This window comes from Melospiza melodia, chromosome 6 (genome assembly GCF_035770615.1).
Source record: "Melospiza melodia melodia isolate bMelMel2 chromosome 6, bMelMel2.pri, whole genome shotgun sequence".
In the NCBI taxonomy this organism is placed as follows: domain Eukaryota; kingdom Metazoa; phylum Chordata; class Aves; order Passeriformes; family Passerellidae; genus Melospiza; species Melospiza melodia.
The window spans coordinates 8,774,824-8,788,018 of record NC_086199.1 but is presented as its reverse complement, the minus strand read 5'-3'; the positions used below and the strand labels follow the sequence as shown (position 1 = coordinate 8,788,018).

The 13,195-nt window shown below is 44.5% G+C and overlaps 1 protein-coding gene across 7 annotated transcripts in view; it reads left to right on the top strand.

Moving 5' to 3' along the window:
- The window catches only part of CEP170B (centrosomal protein 170B), a 58,553-nt gene that overhangs the window by 13,888 nt on the left and 31,470 nt on the right, over window positions 1-13,195 (top strand). For all 7 annotated transcript variants that reach the window (XM_063159822.1, XM_063159821.1, XM_063159818.1 and 4 more), the window contains exons 4-6: window positions 2,869-2,949; window positions 5,464-5,520; window positions 6,774-6,912. In XM_063159822.1, coding sequence (XP_063015892.1) covers window positions 2,869-2,949; window positions 5,464-5,520; window positions 6,774-6,912 — 277 coding nt within the window. The remainder of the gene's footprint in view (window positions 1-2,868; window positions 2,950-5,463; window positions 5,521-6,773; window positions 6,913-13,195) is intronic.

Here is a 13,195-nt window from a genome sequence, read left to right as displayed (position 1 = left end):
TTAAGCCAAACACGCATCATTATTTGCAAGGCCTGAGGTGGAGGTCGTGTAGCATCTCATCTTGGGAGGGGAAAGCTTTGGTGAATGTTGTATTGCTTTTTCCCTCTCTGCTGGTGTCCTTGCAGAATGCTTCAGAGCTCACAGAATTATAAAGCCTCTTGCAAAAGGGGAGGAAATAAATTCAGTTTCGTGTTTGGGATGTTAACTTTAAACCGGTGGAGATTCTGGAGCAGCTGTTCAGCATGAGCAGGGTGACCTTTTGGTGGTTTCATTGTCAGTGCATGGAGTGATTTATGGGGCGATGAGACATTTAATTTCATTGGGGAGAAACTACTTAAAACCACCTCTTTTTTTTTTTTTTTTTTAATAATAAAAATTGCTTTTTTGCCTGCCTTGAACCTGGTTTGCATGAAGACCGAGGAATACTGTGAGCACAGAAGGAACTGAGCTTGACTGAATCTTAACCCTTGCTTTGGTTTAATTTATGCAGTGGTGTTAGACACCCAAATTCCGTGATACACTGTTGTTAAAAATGTCCAAATGTCATAGCATGCCTCTGTTTTGGTGGTTTCTTCATACAAGTGGAGCTGTTCCTCTGCTGGAGCAGGCCTAAGCTAGATTCACATAATTGTCTTCCCAGTGGGGGTTTTACTGCAGCCATTGTTTCATTGTTTTGGACATAGAAGCCCTCCACCATCACAGCCACAAAACCACAAGATGAGCCCAGAAACTTGTACAAAAACAGTGGCTAAAGCAGCCCTCAACCATTCTGCCTGTTCTGGCATCTGAACACAGCAAGAATGAGTGCTAATCCTTCTCAGCCTAATAGCTGAAGGCATGGAGCCCTGCTGAAATGGGAATATTTCCAGTAACTGGTCTGGACTCTAGCTGGATCCCTGGTTCAAAAGCTGTGGTATTTAACTCATGGTAGCAAAATAGCAGCTAAAGATTCTGCTAGCAAGGGAGGGAGGACTTGTACTACTAATTATGTTCTATCTTCACATGCTGAAGCATAAGAATTTACATCATTTTAATAGTAGCCTTATGCTTAGAGTGGCAGTGGAGTAAAAGGGAGTTACAGCAGTGCCTGTCTTCTGCAGCCGATCAAACACTTCTGTTGAAAAAGTCTGTTGTGGCCAAACCAAATTTTGCATGCAAGAAACATACCTTTATTTGAAAATTGTCACAAAACCTTATTTTCCCCCCTGAAACTAAAGAAATCACTTTTGAGGACCTTGATTTTAAATCCATTTTCAGCATTTCCTTTTGTTTTGTATTTGAGTAGTCAGCAATGCATTATATGGCTTTGCTGGATAATCTGGTTTATATTAATTGTCAAAGTGTTTTATATTGTTTTTATTATAATGTTCAGGTAATTCTGTTGTCTCTATTCAGAGGTTTTTGTTTTTAAGGGTAGCATTTTTATCCAGATTAAAAATTTTACTGAAGTTACTTTATCTCAAGTAAACATGGACAAATAGTTAACTATCAAAATAGGTTCTTGCAGACTTTTTTTAAGAAAATTCAGCAAACAATTATTCTTGTTCCAGATGCGACTGTTGTGGGTTTTTCAAATATTAAAAACTTTAATGCAAATTGGAATTCTGTGCATTTTAACTAGCTTCACTGTTTTTATTCTGAAATTACAGGCCTGTTTTCCAGCTCTTCTGTAAATTGCCAGGAATCTGGGGGCTGTTGTCTGCTGAAATTCTAGTTTCCTGCTCTACCATTTATTTTTCCTCTGTGGTTAATACTAGGTCTTATCATGCATGTTTGGCTTGGCTGAGGTGAGAAGACAGAAGGAAAAGACTGTGCTACAGTCATGCAAACATGTAAATTCATTTTGTAGTTTAATTTTGTTTCCTCAGCTGCATTTGCATTAATGGCACAAAGACCAGGAACCTGCTGCTGGGGCTGAGAAGCTGGGCGAATCCCACCTTGCCAAGCAGGGTAACTCTTGGTGTCTGACTGCCTCAAATCCTTCTGTGGGAGAGCTAATCCCCATCAGCTCTCTGGGGCTTCTTCAGCCCCTTCTTATTTTTGTTTGGCCCAGGTCATTGCAAAGGCACATTAGTTTATTTATGAAAGATTTCCATGCATGCTTGATTTGATCCTCAGTTGGTCTGGGAGAATTTTTTCATAGTGGGTCCCCCTCAGGAAGCACAGACATCAAAGACATTTATTCACAGCTGTGAAATACATGTCTTGCACCTTTAGAAGGATGTTAGTTCCTTTCAGCCTCAGTTAACTGCCTGCAGCATGGGAAAAGGGGTGGGTGAAATTTTAGCACGAGGGGTTTGGTTATCTCGGACAGCGTGGCTGCAGGTCTCATGGTGATGCTGCTTCAAATTTTTTCCCCATTTTCTCTGTGCATTTTCATTTCCCCTTCCTCTGTGATAGGCTTTGCTTGTTGAATTATCAGGCCTTGGGGCTGACACCAGTCTTGTTTGCCATCCAGCAGAAAGCTGATTCCTAGCTCAGTAATTAAGGGCATGAGTTGCAACCGTTTGCTGGTTGAGATGGGTGTAGGAGAACCAAGAGCATTTGAAGTTCTTAACTTCAGGCATCTCATTTACCTGCTCAGGTCAGGGACTGAAATTGCATTTGCAGTTGGTGCAAAGGAAATCTCCCTAAAGGTCCCTTCACAGCACCTTGCTTTGAAGCATAATTGGGGTGCTCTGGCTTGCCCATGGGAGCTACTTGCTGGTGTTGGTTTTTCCAGGGAACCTAGCTCCTAGCTCCTGCCTTGGTGCTGGCACACTCTGAGTTAGAGTGTGGACATGGACGCCCTCCAGGAGCACCATCCCTCTGAGATCCACCACCCTGATACCCTCAGTCCAAGCCCATTTGTGTGTTTCTGTCCTGCAGACGTTTGTCAACGATGTGAGGATTCCTGACCAGAAGTACATCACCCTGAAGCTGAACGATGTCATTCGCTTCGGCTACGATATCCTTTCTGGAGAGGATGGGGACCCAGGCTCTGCTTGGGTTTTGTGCTGCTGGCTGCATGGAGAGGTACCAGGGCTAATTGTGTCTACTGAGTAAGGGTGCTTTTTCAGATGCCTGGACTTTGGATCAGGCTCTGCACTGGCAGTGCTGACTGTGGAAATGCCTCTTCAGTCTCCTCCTAAGGAAGGGTTGTGGTTTTTTTCTTTTTATTTGGGTGGTACCAGCTGGGAGCAAACATAGATCATATATTTTTGTATGAACTAATATTTTCCTATTTTTTTAAATTCAATTTGCCTTGTTTTATTTGTCATTTCACCCAGATGCTTTCTTTCAGACAATTTTCAGGCCTTCAGCCTTCAACATCTAGCCGTGGAGCTTGTGGCCAGACCTTGACTGTGTACTGATTAAAGTTTGCCTGTGTAAATTAGTTCTGCTATAAAATGCAGGAGTAAATCTTTAGCAATTGCACATTTCACCTCTAGCAAGGGAAGCTAGGTTGCAGTTATTGCTTTATTTACAGACCACAAATCCTGCCAGTGTCTGCTAAAACACCTTTGCTTTCATCCCTTTGCTTTTTTACCCTGATGTGACAGTATGGCTGGCTATAAGAATAGATGTTGACATGCCTTTCTGAGCCTGAAGAGCAGTAGAGATAAGTAGAGGCTCCTATTGCTGTCTTTTCATGTAATCTAATACTTTTTTCACTTTTTTTTTTCAGTTGCTTCTATCTGCCAAACTTTGCCCACTCAAGCTGAATTTAGAAGTAGCAAGTGTCTTCTCCAGGTTTTTTTTTTTTCTTTTCTGGGGAGATGTCAATTAAAACAGTCCAGACATTTCTGAGAATAGAGGCAGAGACTAAGTTTTACCATTTGGTGGGGGAAAATGTTTGGCTGGAAAACTCTTGTGCATCCTTGACCCCAAGGCCACATTCTTCCACCTTTTGCTGTCCCCATGATAATCCATTTGTGCTTGGCCATGCTTTAGCCCTTGAAATCCTCCAAACCTTTAGCCTTGCTGGTCTCCCAGGGATCTGGTACTTCAGCTCTCAGCAGTGACAGTGCAGGAGCACTCACTGTTCCCACCAGGATTGCTTAAACTTGTGTGTGCCATTCTGGATCCACAGGAAAAGACATTTTTCTGGGCCATGGATCATGATTTGGGTCTTGGTCACTCTCCTCTGGGATCCTGTCATTAAAGGTGGTGTCTTGCTGCACATGTGATGAAATCTTTTACAGGCAACCTCAGCTGAAGCTTTCCTTGACTTTGCAAATGTTTGGTTTTTTTTATGTAGCTGCTTGTGTATGTTCTGGTCTCTTGATGTGTGAGGAAATGCACAAAAGACTTGCTGTGAACTCCAGTCCTGGGAAGGCAAAAATCAGTGCCTGGAGCATGGGTGGGTTTTAATGGCTACAATACCAGTTTAAACCTTTTTACAGAAAACAACTCTCAGCAAGGAGCAGCTGAGTTCAAGTATATAGTCTTGCACCCTTTCATGGATATTCAAGTGAAATGAATGATTATACTTAAGAGCTGTAGAATTTATTGCCCTCAACAGAAAATTTTAAAGACTGTAGGTTTTAGAGTAAACTTCATGAGATGTACTGTGCCTATGGCAGCTATAAGGTCTTTCTGTGCTTTGCTGTTTTGGTGCCACTCTGTTTAGCAGAGGTTTCTGTGCACACTGCAGTCAGCCTGGTGTGGATGGCAGCATCTCCTGAGGTTCTGGAGTCACTGTGTCCCATTGCATGACAGCATTTCTCTTTTCCATTTACAGTTTCACTTACAGCCTGTGCAGAGTTTCCCTGCTAGGCCAGTATCACTGGGTTTATTTTTAGTCTAGCATTTTCCATCTTTCCTTTTTCCTCCTCTTTGCTTTCTGCTGTGCTGATTGGGTTGTTCATGATGACATTCCAGATGCCAGCTTTTTTCTTTTTTTTTTTTTTTTTTTTTTTTTAATACAGCATTGCTGAGGATTATTGCCTGGGCTCAACCATGTGAATGCCTCCCTCCCTAAGAGGTCGCAGCAGCTCATGACCTGATTTACTTTTCATCTAGAAAACTGCAGTGACTGAAAGGCCTTGCCAGGGCAAGAGAGCACCATAGTCCCAAGGGTTTGAGCAAGGATCTGAACTCTGCTGCTGCCTTATCCAGCATGGGAGACTGGCCCATCTTGGCCAGGATGCTCCTGGTCTGCCTGAAGCCACCAGCCAGGTGGAGAGGATCAGGGTGTGAGCTGAGCTGGGGCTCTGGCTGCTCCCCCAGGTCCTGCAGAGTTGCTGGTGCTCCTCCAGGTTTCTCCTGCTCAGGTCCCCATGTCTGCTGTCCTAGATCTGCCCAGCAAATGTGATTGTGCACAGCAGAGACCAGCTGGGCTGCAGCACAGACAACTTTTATTACCCTGTGTATTTTAAGACTTTCTGGTTTTATGATCCTGTTTTCTTTTCTGTGACTAAACGTTAAATTTCTTTGTCCGTTCAAATCCTTTGTATTTTCCTTAATGAATTTTCTGTACATTCAAATATGTATGTCCTGGAACAAATTCAACACAAAGTCCCAGAAGAAGCATTAAAGGTAAGAGTGGGTGGGTGCAGTGCACTTTAAAAAAAACTTTAAGTACTCTAGTAATAGTCAGTCAGAGTGAAATATTAAAATGCTCTTTATGGCAGTGAAATGTTTCAAAATGTGAGGCTCTCCTTGGATTTGGACTTAATGAAACCCTCCTTTGAGGAGAGATACATTTCCCAGTTATCTGAACTGTGATCTCCTATCCCTGTGCTAACATGTAGATCAAGTTCTGTATGTTCATAGCTGCCAAGAAAAAAAAAAGGTTACTTAAAGCTGCAACATGTTAAAGAATAACCAGCACATGAAGCACAGCAGAACATTTTTCTTCCCAGAAGTGGAGCACAGATGTCTTTTTCTGAGCACGGTGACTTATGCCAGCTCTACCACACCTCCTCAGTCAGGCTGAAGTTTGCTTAATTTATTCATGGGTATCATTTTTGCCTTCAAGCTCCCAATTTTTACTTACTGAGCAGTCAGTCCTCTTAGGAGTGAGGTGCTTTTAAAACATTGTTCAGTAGCAGGTAAGAAATATTCAAGGCAGAATAAGCCTTTATCTAAGGCAGAAAAGCAACCCCCTCTGGGCAAGGAAGCTATAATGTTCAGCTGTGGGACTGGGCTATCAGTGCTATGCATCAGCTCTTGGCTAGCAGATTCTGCCTTCCTAGCCCTGGTTCCATGTTTAGGACTTGGCAAGAATAGGAAATTTAACAGCTAGAATTGGGTAAATGATTCATTGAACTTACTCAGGGATAATCTGGATGGGTTCACCCTTTTATTAATTTACTTGTAATAAACCAGCTTCTAAATAGCTGGTTTACTGTGTTAATATGGAACCTGTTTTAAGATAGAATCACTTTCCTAGCTGGGGAGAGGGTTTGGAAAAAATAATTAAAATAGATTCCAATTGCCTTTGCTGAAAAACTGAGATAATGCAGATGGGTGCCCTGAAATAATTTATAACATTCCTTTAAGAACAAAGGAGATTTCAGGATTTGAATCCTGAGTGGAGAATAGCCTGAGCTCTGATTCTTCTCAGTCTAGTTTTTAAAGGATTTTCTAATTAGTTGTTTTGCAGAGCTAAGTCACAGTGACCTTCTTGTGTACTAGAATTCTCCCTTAATGGCTTCCAAATGGGGTACTTCTGTTCTGTAGCTTCTTCCCAGGTGTGCATGCTTTTTGTTGAAGGGCACAGCTGCGGTGGAGATTTGGGTGATCTGTTGGTGGGGCAGAGGTTTTCAGTGCTGTTTGTGCCTCTGCAGCACGAGAAGTACACCAGCCAGCTGCAGATGAACTACAAAGGCCCGGCCATGAAGAGGGCGGAGCAGCCCATGGAGCACAGCGTCTACACAGAGTCCCCACAAGCCAAGCTGGAGAAAGGAGAGAGGAAAGCAATTACAGGTACCTGCTTGGGAACCAGTTCATCTGGATTCTGAGCAAAGTGCAGCTGGAGCCCTGTGCTGGGTTATGATTCTGACAGTAGAGTCTTGTGGGTTGCATTTGGGAGCAGTTCTGGAAGGATCATCTTTCTAAAGTCCTGGATTATTCCAGACTCTGGGTTTTTGGAGATTCAGTGTCAAAAAAAAATTCAGCTGGTGTGATGGCTCCTACATGCCTTGTCGCTGTGTGTGTTCTGGAAAACCTGTGGGCAGAGCAGGTTTGGTAAGTTCTCTGGCACCTGTCTGGTCTATTTTTAATTTCCTAATCGTGAGCTGGTGTTTGAACAGAGGGTGACTCAGAGTAGAAATGTATAGCTGCTGTGGCATGGTGCTGGCAGGCAAAGAAGCAGCAAGCCATTTCTTTCACAAAGCCCTGGATGGTTTTAAATGGCTGTGTTTCCTAACGTGCCAACATGTGGGATTGAAGCTGACTGCCAAACTGAGAGATGTTTGCTTCAGGTTCACTGTTCCCCAGCTTCAAACTTTTTCTATTTGAGAAATTCCTTCTCTCCTCCATTTTGTTAACAACTGCTGCCTGCCTTTAGAGATCCTTTGTCAAATTTGGTTTCTCTGTGTTTCCCATTATGGTTTGCCAGGACCTTCCCAGCAGTCTTGTCTCACCCATTTCACCCAAATTCCTGCCTCCTGTGTGTGCTGTCCTGACAGGTCTCTCTGCCCAGTTCTGGTCAGGTATCAGTTCATGGTTTTCTGGAGCTTGCTGGTGCATGGGAGGAGCAAATATGGTTCTGAAGCATACTGGTGACACGACTGCCAGTGGTGGTTTTGTGGCTTCAGGATGGCAGAGCAATTGGAAGGCTTTAGGGTTTAGCAGGGGGAGTTGCCCACTCTGTTGGAGAAAGAATCAGAGAGGACAATGGAGGGAAGGGGATGGCGAGCAAAAGAGTGAGGTAAACATCTTGGGTGAGTTTGCCTAGAGACAGGTATGGCAGCTTTCTAGAAAAGTGTACAACTTTGGGTAGATCTGTTAAGGCTTCATGATAACTAATTGGAGTGGGTTGATTGACCATCATCTTCCATGTATTGTCCTAATGAAAATCCCCCTAAGCTGGCACAGTGCACTAAAACAGTGAAATGTTCCTCCCTGGTCTCTTTGCTGCCTCCAGCTGTGTGGGGAAGCACTCCCATTTTCTGCACCAGAAAACCTTTCTTTGTGTTGCTTTGGCTGCAGCTGTGTTTGGGACTGAGCCTGACAAGTGTGAATGTAAAGGGATGGAATTGTGGATGATGAGGTGTGACACTGGGGAGGGTGAGAAGAGGTGAACCCCACCGGGGGAAGAGCTCTCCACTGCCTTTCAAGGGGCAGGAGGCTCTTGGAAAGCTTTGCCAGTAACTGGAACCACTTTGTGTTTGCTGCTGCCTGGTTCCATGAACACTCAGTTTTTTATTCTCGCCACCTTCCAAAATACACTCTCATTGATTTTAACCTACATAGCATAAGCAGTGGATATTTGGAACACCTTCAAAGCCAGGACGTTGAGTGACTCCTCAGCAAGGTGACCCGTTTCTCTGGCCTGTGATTTGCAGACCTGCATTTTGTTTCTGTCATTTTCAGTGGGCACAGACCAGAGGTCTGAGGCAAAACGGGCTCTGTGTTCTTGCTGGGGATAACAGCACTGAATTATGTCACGTGCAGTGGGACTGATGGGCAGAGCTAAAAAAATCTGTGAAGTGCTGCTAACCCCACTGAACTATAGAGGAAATCAGGACTTTTTGTTTGAAGTATTTTGCTGGATTGGACTGAAACCTGTGGAAACAAGGGCCTGAGCATTAAACCAGTCCCTGGCTCTCCCAAAAGCCTCTCTGTCACGTGAGCAGAATGATCAGTGGATCCCTTTCTCATCTGCGAGGTGACTAATTCACCTTGTCCTCAGCTGCACACATGCACTGTTTCTCCTGGGCTGCCGGGAGGACTGGCAGCAATTTGAAATGATTAGTGAAAAGAAGAGTTGTAGTGTTCTTAAGGGGAGTGGGCTTGCTTAGTGGCAGCAGAAAGAGGCTTTAGGGAAAGAGCTGTTTTGCTAAGCCTGTAGGTATTTAGGAATTTGCATTGACTAATTAAAGCAAGGTCTGGGCTGACAAAAGCCTTTAGAAGGATCGGTTCCCAGGGCCCGGGTGGAAAAGAGGCAGAGGGAATGCAAGCTTTCAGGGAAGAGGTTTAGCAAAACAATGTGAACAATTAGAGCTGCTTAGAAATGGGAGGAGGTGAGGGGCTGAGGATAAAGAGATCCAGGGGAGTAAATGGGAAACAGTCAGTTCAGTCTTTATTTTGTTGAACTTGCAGCTTTTGGGTGTATGTTGCCTGTAAGCAGAAAATCATCAGACTGTGAAATGTTTGAAGCAAGGAGCTTGGTTAATTCTGTAGCTTGGAGATGGATATGAATAAAAGTGTCCACAGCTCAGCTAGTTAATGCTAAAAATAGCTATTAGCTCTCATGTCTAAAGCCTTAAGTGATCAGGAAGCCAGGTAGAGCCTTGAACTGAGTAGATTTCAAGACAGTCACAATCCCTATTCCCATCTGTTGCTACCTGAGTTGAGGTACTTGATGAGATAAGCTGCTTTGTGGTCTTCTGTTCTCAGCACATGGTTAAATCCTAGGCTGATCTTAATTTTTTGTTTTTTTGAAGCTGCCACAGCCTGATAGGACTAGGTAATCCTGAATCTGATGACTAACCTCTGAATAGCTGCTGCAGGCCTGAGTTTCCAGGGGTGGAGGCTGCTTGCAGGGAAATGGGCATCATCACTTGCAGGAGTGGGACCAATTGCAGGAGCTTCTCCTAGCTGTGAAATAGGTTTGCTCACCAGGTCAGCGTCCATGTCATTAGTTAAGTCCTCTCAGCAGAGTGGACAGCTTGAAAATCTTGCTGATGTCCAGGGCTGAGGTCAGCAGGCAGCATGGATGGAGGCAGTGGAGCTGTGCCCAGCTGTGAAGTGGTTTCCATGGTCTTTGGCTACTTTCCCCATGAGATCATGGCAATAGCTATTTAGACACACAGCTCTGCCCTAGCCTTTAATTTAAGGGAGTGGTGTTATATCTGCTTTTTTGCCTGAACTAGAGTGGTGGCAACTGCAGCAAGTTTAAGGTTTGACCATGTAATTGATACAAGTACATTTGTGATCATCAGCCTGATTTGAAAGTCCCTGGGATCTGTGTATGTTCACAGCTGGTACAAAAGACCAGGGCCCAGATTAACCATGCACATAGGAAATAAATTGTGTAGCAAAGAGTCAGAGAACTGCTTAATGATTATTCCTGCTAGGTCTGAATCCTCTATTTTGGAGAGGAGTGAAAAAGCAGAGATGTAAGGAATTAATTTTAAAATGCTGTAGCTAGATCATATTTTTTTTTTCCCCAAGGCCTCTGCTGTAAGAAACCTACTCTGCGTCTTCTAGAGATGGACATTATTGTTATTAATAATGAATCAAAAACAGTTTGACTTAAAGGAAGCTGGATTTCTCATGCTTTTGTTATGACTTGCAGTAGCGAGCTTCAAAGCTGTGTGTGCTTCTGTGAGCAAAGAAATTTGCTGTTGCTGACTGTCTCTCTCATGATTGTGAAGTTTTGTGAAGATTCAGGCAAAGCACAGTGCTCAGTCCTGTCCTGACCACAGGGGACACCTTCAAGGGAAATCAGACCCCTCTGTTTGGTGGGAGCTGTGTGCTTGTCTTGAAAGCTCTTCTTCCTGCTTGATGATGGAAAGCAGCTTTAACACAGTTTTTCTCCTTTGCCTTTCATCACCTGGAGTGCATTTCTGGTTGTGGCCTTGTGTTCTGTGTGATTCACTTCTCCATAAATATGCCCTTTGTATTGGCACGTCTCATTCTCTCTTTTGGTGCCTCTCCTTCAGATGATCAATAGTTCTGTATTAATTTAGCAGGCCACAGTTTTTCAGACTGTTAAGCAAATGGACTTCCCTTGTTCTGTGCTAAAACAGCCTTCATTTTTCCTTTTGAGTGACTGCCCCAAAGACTGAAATCCAGGAGCAGAACACGTGTATGTCAGTGGTCTTCCCTGCATTACAGCATCGCTGGTAGCTCAGTATTTGTCTGGCTGAATGCTTGTGCTGACCTCAATTCAGTTATCTAAAAGGATGGTTTTCGGGCTGCCTGCCTGAATTGATGAGCCAAGAAATATGTCTAAATGAATTGGCACCATCTGGGCAGCCTGGCACGGAGTGGAGAGAGGTGGTAACGAGCTGCCATCAATTGGAGGAAGTCTCATGTCATTAAAATGACTGAGCAGCTCATTTTCATTGGTGTTCCTCCCCTCACTGCTGACTTGAGCAAGCCCAGTTTCTCTGCTCTTGCAAGAGCATCCATCTTACACTAAAACAGAGCAGACAGGAGGTGGCTTCAGGGTGCTTTGCATGTCTCAGGACACAGGCAAACATGCTGCTCTGCATGCTGCAGGTCCAGGTTGAGGTTGCTACCTAAAATGGATCCCAGCTGGTGAGGAGCAAAGCCCGCTGGCACAACTGCATGTGTAGCTGCTCCCTGGCCCACTTCTGTCACAGCCATCTGTTTATCTGCCTTCCCCTCGTGCTTTTCCCCCCTCCCCTCCCCTTTTTCTACAATATTGTTGTGTTAGAGCTGGAGCTGGGAGAGGTGTCGGTTGTGCTGGCAAATTAGAAGGGACAGAAGCTTCTGACATGAGCAGGGCAGCAAATTCATGCAGCTCTTTGTGCTGGTTTTGGCTGGGGTAGAGTTAATTCTCTTCCCAGTGGCTGGTATGGAGCTGTGTTTTGGATTTTTGCAGAACACAGAGTTGGTTATACAGAGATGTTTTTGTTATTGCTGAGCAGGCTTACACAGAGCCAAGGCCCTTTCTGCTCTCTGTACTGCCACGCTGGAGAGGAGATTGGGGCTGCCTGGGAGGGGACACAGCCAGGACAGGTGACCCAAAGGGACCACAGGGATATTCCAGACCATACCACATACTCAGTATATAATGTATAGAAGAAGGAGGAAAAGGGAGGGGATGTTTGGAGTGATGTTTGTCTTCCCAAGTCACTGTTACATGTAATGGAGTCCTGATTTCCTGGAGATGGCTGAGCACCTGCCTGCCCATGGGAAGTGGTGAAGGAGCTCCTTGTTTGGCTTTGCTTCTGTGCATGGCTTTTGCTTTTCTTACTAAAATCTCTGTATCTCAATCTGTGACTATTCTACCTTTTATCCTTCTGATTCTTTCCCTGATCCCACTGGTGGTAGAGCGAGTGAGTGGCTGTGTGGAGCTTGGCTACTGGCTGGGGTTAAACCACAATACTCTTCTGAAGTCAGAGAAATTTTACTCTGGTTCAGGATCTGTCTGCTTTCAGCAGTAGCCAAGAATGACACTGACTGTGTCACTTGACAGTGTTACTCAAAATGGAAATTAATATGAATGCTCAGGGGAAATATTAATTGCTCTTAAAATATTGAAAGTGCCCCTGAATAGCAAGATACTGACTCCTCAGCTTTCCACCTGTGCTTTTTGCAGTTTTAAATGAAGTTCCTGTTCATTGTGCAGGTTGGGAGAGGAAAGGAGTGAAATGCCACACACACAAATGTGCAGCTTTGTCACAGATGCTGTAACAGGCATTGCAGGTGGTGCCATGTGAGCTCTGTGTCACGGGGCATGAGGAACCTGCTGCTGCTGTGCAGTGCAGCATCTTCCACCTGAGGGCCCCGGATCTGTGCACTCTGGCCATCCTGGAACACTCTTTTTAGGTGCTCCTAGAGCTGCCCTGGGGTTTTGACTTTGTGCTAGCTTTTGTCAGAGGGGCAGTTAGGGTAATTTCCAAGTACCCATTAGAGCCCAGGGAAATTTGAAACAGCAGAGGAACTGGATCATTATTCTTTATAAATCCTTTCTTTTCTCCCTTCAGCTTCAGTTGTAATCCCAAAGTTCCTCATCAACAGAAGAGGTCTGACCAAAAGTCTGACTTATTCCTCTGGCTGCCTTTTCCCTGTAGTAGAAAAGCTCCTGGCCAGCAAAGGCAGGAGCTTTTTTTTTTAAGGTCTGTTTGTATTCGGATAGGACACCGATCTTAGAGCAGTTTCTGGGAAGACTTCTGTCCTGCAGGTGGGGTGTGAGCTCTCTTAGCTCTCTTCTGCCCCTCTGGACCCAATTGTCTTGGAATAGATCACTGGCATCTTCTGGACTAGGGGGCCTTTGGGATCCCTTTGGGGCTGGGATGTGCTGGAGACATGAGCTGTTAATGAGCTGCAACTCCTTGCAAGATGCAAG